Consider the following 6036-nt stretch of genomic DNA (forward strand, 5'->3'; position numbering starts at 1 on the left):
GTAACTCTCATCCTTCAAAATATGAATATATTGTATATGTCCTTTTGTAGAAAAGATCTCATACAATACAAAATCATCAATTGGATACCATATTTGATATACAGAAACCAAGGGTTGCACTCTCGTGCGAACTCTCGCCAAAGTGCACCTAGTTACACTTACAAGTGCACCTATTTTCACTTACAAGTGCACCTAGTTTCACTTAAAAGTGCACCTAGTTACACTTACAAGTGCACCTATTTTCACTTACAAGTGCGAGTAATTTACCTTGTTAATATTCATGCACCTATTTTCGCAAATATTTTCACTTACAAATATCAGTAATTTACCTTGTTAATATTCATGCACCTGGGTGCAACCTAGGTGCACCTAGTTTTAACATAGGTTGCACCTAGTTATAACATTAGGTGCACCTAGTTATAACATTAGGTGCACTTAGTATTGATGCTCACTGTACAATTCACTTGCACCTGTAATACATTTTACTTGCATCTCCAATACATTTTACTTGCACTTGTGCAAATAATTTACTTTGTTAACATTCATGCACCTGGTTGCAACCTATGTGCACCTAGTTATAACATTAAGTGCACCTAGTTATAACATTAGGTGCACTTAGTATTGATGCTCATTGTACAATTTACTTGCACTTGTAATACATTTTACTTGCACGTGTGCACCTATTTTCACTTGCAGGTGCAAGTAATTTACCTTGTTAACATTTATGCACCTGGGTGCACCTATGTGCACCTAGTTATAACATGACGTGCACCTAGTTATAACGTTAGGTGCAACTACATTCCGGACACGTGTCGCGCTGTGATTCGTCCGCATTTCTCTCCTGGACGGCCAGTACGCATTTGAACGCGATCCCAGAAACCAATAAGCACTGATGAGTAATATTTTCCATAATCAAAATAAAAAATATGTTTTTTTCTTTTTGTCGTGTTTTCCACTACTTTTCTCTTTTTTTTTTCTTCTTCTTTTTTTTTTTTTGATTTTTTTCCACTGTTTTTTTGTTTTGTTCTTTTTTTTAAAGAGATGCTGTAAAAAAAAGAAATAAAAATAAAAAGAAAAAGATAGGAGATACTCTCACCAATAGAATCAATGAAAGCACCAATATTACGTATTGCCTTCACGAATTCTCTCAATGAGAGTAGCAATGAAAGCACCAATGTTACGTATGTATTGGCATTCAATACGCAACGAAAGAAACCTTTAATTTCGAGCAAGCTTTTAGCTCCTAACCGTATTCGAGTCACGACCAACTCCAATTTCACACTTCGAGCGTGTGAGAGCTCCAAAGAAGAATAATTAAAAGACTAGAATAACAATATATTTCTCTTGAGTGGTTCCCGGTATTCATATACAATGGTCAGTTCTTATATCGTGGACCGCAGTCCACAATGCATTGTGGACCGCGGTTCCAAAACAACGTCGTTTTAGTAAGTGGGAGACGGAGCCTCGTAATTGACACTACAGTTCATTTCAAAAGATACTGCCTTACATTTGTTTTGATATTATCGAATGCAACTGTAGTTATATCAAAATGTAACTGTAGTTGTGTTGAAATGTAACTGCAGTGTATATGAAAAAATACTGAATAACAGTTTCACATTTGTGTTTGATATTATCGAATGAAACTGTAGTTATATCAAAATGTAATTGTAGTTGTGTTGAAATGTAACTGTAGTGTATATGAACAGATACTGAATAACAGTTTCACTTTTGTGTTTTTATATTATCGAATGAAACTGTAGTTATATCAAAATGTAACTGCAGTTGTGTTGAAAGGTAACTGTAGTTGTGTTGAAATGTAACTGAAGTTGTGTTGAAATGTAACTGCAGTATATATGAAAAGAAAGTGAGTGGCGCGAATTCATCCGTCTGTTTTCATTAATCAAAACGACGTCGTTTTGGGACCGCGGTCCACAATGCATTGTAGACCACGGTCCACGATATAATTTGCGTACAATGGTCCTATTTATACTAAACTACTAACACCTATAATAATTAAGTTACTACAATTATTCTAACTATACAAGGTAATTATATATTCTAATATACATAATTTCCTTAAAATAATATTTAGTCAATTATATTATAATTATTCATTCCTTTTAGATCTTCTACTAATTACCACCAATTATTTCTTTCCTTTGATGCGTATCAAAATATCTTTAAAAGTATACAAAATTGATGATACAATAAACCCCGATCTTTTAGTTTGATATTAGTTGACTGACAGAACATAATTGTGTTTAGAAAAAAAAAAAAAAACCTAAATCGTAGCGACTAGCGAGGCGACCGTGAGTCTAAGATAACCTCTATGTCACGGTTTGGTTATGGTAAAGTTGGTTATTTCCCAGTCAATACGATTTGGCAGTCGAAATTGGAATAACTTAAATATCTAGAAGCGAGCTTACTATATAATGCCTGCATGTATGTCTAATAAGCTCACAAATCACAATAGCATCCCACAATAAAGACGTAAATTGCAGTAAAGTGTTCCAAAATGCATGTTTTATGCACTAATACCCTCTTCTTCGTCTTCTTCTTCTTCTTCTACCTCACCGTAACTTGTTCTGCCTTCACTTCCCAAGATTACTCCGATGCCCTTCACAAGTCCATTCTCTTCTTCCAGGGGCAGAGGTCTGGCAAATTGCCTGCAGATCAAGATCAACGTCTTAACTGGCGGGGCAACTCTGCTTTGTCCGATGGCTCCGCTGAAAATGTATATATTATATAGTTGCAGTTTCTCTATAATACTACATGAACTTTCTGTAGTAATATATGTAATGTAGTGGTCGGATTTTTAATTTGTTTGTTCAGGTTGACTTGGTAGGAGGGTACTATGATGCAGGAGACAACATTAAATTCGGGCTGCCTATGGCCTTCACAACCACTCTCTTAGCCTGGAGTGTGATTGAGTTTGGCAATGACGGCTCCATGAACAATCAACTTGAGAATGCCAAAGCCGCCATTCGTTGGAGCACAGATTATCTGCTCAAAGCCGCCACAGCCTCCCCTGACACTCTATACGTCCAAGTGAGTAACACAAGCTAGCATGCATGGAGTAATAAATCAAGTGCTACATTTTTTACACTTGGCACCAGCTCTGATATTATAGCTAGTAACAAAGGGCACAACATTTTTTAGAGCTAGGATACTAAACGTGACCTTTTATCAGTCTCTGTCCAACAATCTCCTAGCTAGCCACATGTTGCTTAACTTGACCCTTACTGGCCTCTGCCCAACAAAATGTCTTGACTATCATGGAAACCATAAGAAACGATATCCATGGAACTGCAGGTAGGTGACGCGGAAGCTGATCACAAGTGCTGGGAGAGACCGGAGGACATGGACACACCGCGCAGTATTTACAAAGTGACCCCTCAAAATCCAGGATCTGATGTTGCATCAGAGACGGCTGCTGCATTGGCTGCTGCCTCTATCGTCTTCAAAGATTCCGACCCTGCTTACTCCTCTCAATTATTCACTACTGCTACCAAAGTAAGAATTTAAGCACACAACGCTTGATGTTTTGGTTTCAACACAATCAAATTAAGCTTATATATATACATACATATACAGTTATGAACTTAATGCACATATATATATTTGCAGGTATTTGATTTTGCAGACAAATATAGGGGTGCTTACAGCGACTCTCTTAGCTCTGCCGTCTGCCTCTTCTACTGCTCAACTGGATACCATGTAATATAAGCTTAAAAAAATTGAACCTGCACGTAGTACACATAATAAGTTTTTTTTGCTTAATATAATTTATTTTAGAGCATTATATTGTATTATTTACTGCATGCTTTAATTAATTTGTGTTTGAAGGACGAGCTTCTGTGGGGAGCAGCCTGGCTTTATAAAGCTTCAGAGGACTCCTCGTATCAAGATTACATCCAATCAAATGGTCAAACATTGGGTGCAACCGAAGATGTGTATTCCTTGAGTTGGGACGACAAGCGTCCCGGGACCAAGATTCTTCTTTCCCAGGTTTTTGTCGCTCTGATCTTCAATTCTCATCACATTGCATGCCTACAAATTTATGTATAATTAATTAAAAGAATAAGTGTCATTGAATCACTAAATTTAAAAATCAAACAAACAAAATATATGCAATTGGAAACATTTTTTCGATTTCTTTTATTGCAATTTGGGTTAAAAACATTTCAACTTTTACTCCCAACTAGTATGGTAGAGCAAAAGATCAAACAACTCTGATGAGTACATACCAGGTAAACAATATGATTAGTTAAGTCACAATAGTTTATCTTTCCACAAATTGTCGGGCTGGGGTGTGGGGGCGCCTAGGGTGGGCTATTCCACCTTTTTGTCACAAGGTAAACAATATGATCAGATTCTACAGGAAAACATTATAAAAATGTTCCAATTGCACATATTATACTTGATTATATTGCATATTTTTTTATGTCCAGTGACCAATTACACAAAAGTAAGAAGTTCGGTGGCTTATTTGACATTGTTTCTTTAATTAAATAAAGCACTAATCTATGTATCCGACGTAACAGATGTTCTTGGAGAAGAACACACAAGCATTGGAGTTATACAAAGAGCACTCAGACAACTACATCTGCGGCATCATTCAGGACTCCCCTATGGTCAAAGTTCAATACACCCCAGGAGGACTTCTGTTCATACGAGAAGGGAGCAACCTCCAATACGTCACCTCCACATCTTTTCTCCTCTTAACCTATGCCAACTACCTGAGCTCAAGCGGCCAAGTCGTCAACTGTGGGGCGTCAACTATTACTGCAGACAAGCTGGTTGCCTTAGCCAAGAGGCAGGTGGACTACATATTAGGGGACAATCCGACAGGAATGTCGTACATGGTGGGATACGGGCAGAGGTATCCGCAACATTTGCACCATAGAGGGTCTTCGATACCGTCGAGGAAGGATCATCCTGATCACATTGGCTGCAACGATGGATTCCAGTACCTAAGCTCCGGTTCGCCTGATCCAAACATTCTTGTCGGAGCCGTCGTAGGTGGTCCGGACAATATGGACAATTTCGCGGATGATGGGAATAACTATAAGCAATCAGAACCTACTACCTACATCAATGCTCCGTTTGTCGGGGCTCTGGCTTTCTTTTCCGCCAATGCTTAGGCCATATATATATATATAGCTTCCACTTTTGTTGTTTTAATTTTGTAGATTGGTCTGAATTAAATCCGGGAAGGATTTGATATGGAAGTACGTATATTCATCACGCATGTAACGAATATTGTACTACTAAGTCCAATGAAGTGCTATATTTAACGTAAGAAAGCTATGGGAATAAAGGAAAATAAGATCCCTCAATTTTAGGGGTCGGTCAGTAGATTCAATTGTGTCTGTCCATATATACTTTTTGAGTCAATACTTTTATTGGGGTTTGAATCAAGAAACATCCCAGTCAATACTTCCATATATACTTTCTGAGTCAATACTTTACATTGTTGAAGGTAACGCGAAGAGAAGTAAAAGCTAAAAGGAAGAAGAAGATTGGTTGTAGAATGCGGCTTGTTTTCATTGCTTTACAACACGTGTATACATGGAGTTTATATAGATGACAGGTGACAGTTGCAACTGATCATAGAGTATGGAGTTTACAAGAATGCCCTCACTTATTCTGCTCATTTCCTTTATTGCCCAATACCCCCCCCCCCCCCAATAAGCTGGAGCATGCAAATGTTGTATGCCTAGCTTAAATACAAAGTGGTTGAACTGTGAACGAAGGTGGTAGAGGCTTTGTAAACCCATCTGCTATTTGATTTGAAGAAGACATAGATAATAGCCTGATCAACCCTTGGTTTAGTTTCTCTTTGACGATATGGCAATTGATCTCTATGTGCTTGGTGCGCTCATGAAATATTTGATTTTCAGCTATGGCAACTGCAGACTTGTTATCGCAGAACAGAGTTGCTGGTTTACTTGTTTCGACTTGCAAGTCTTGGAGAAGGAATGTGAGCCATTGGATTTCACACACTGTGGCAGCCAAGGCGTGGTATTCTACTTT

General features: G+C 37.9%; 1 protein-coding gene across 1 annotated transcript; it reads left to right on the top strand.

Annotated features, from left to right (window-relative positions):
• Positions 1-2539: 2539 nt before the first annotated feature.
• On the top strand, positions 2540-5202 carry LOC116000011 (endoglucanase 1-like). Its single transcript, XM_031240000.1, has 6 exons — positions 2540-2734; positions 2833-3048; positions 3313-3513; positions 3628-3717; positions 3847-4008; positions 4545-5202. Exons 2-6 carry the CDS (start codon positions 2890-2892, stop codon positions 5142-5144), a joined length of 1212 nt encoding a protein of 403 aa, XP_031095860.1. The 5' UTR covers positions 2540-2734; positions 2833-2889; the 3' UTR covers positions 5145-5202.
• Positions 5203-6036: the final 834 nt, after the last annotated feature.

The sequence above is a fragment of the Ipomoea triloba genome, chromosome 12 (assembly GCF_003576645.1).
Source record: "Ipomoea triloba cultivar NCNSP0323 chromosome 12, ASM357664v1".
NCBI lineage: Eukaryota > Viridiplantae > Streptophyta > Magnoliopsida > Solanales > Convolvulaceae > Ipomoea > Ipomoea triloba.

Excerpts from the sequence above, each read along its gene's own strand:
- LOC116000011 (XM_031240000.1), top strand. The coding sequence starts at position 2,890 with ATGGCCTTCACAACCACTCTCTTAGCCTGGAGTGTGATTGAGTTTGGC. Across the intron at positions 3,514-3,627 it reads TATTCACTACTGCTACCAAA|GTATTTGATTTTGCAGACAA; the intron begins GTAAGAATTTAA and ends ATATATTTGCAG. Across the intron at positions 3,718-3,846 it reads ACTGCTCAACTGGATACCAT|GACGAGCTTCTGTGGGGAGC; the intron begins GTAATATAAGCT and ends TTGTGTTTGAAG.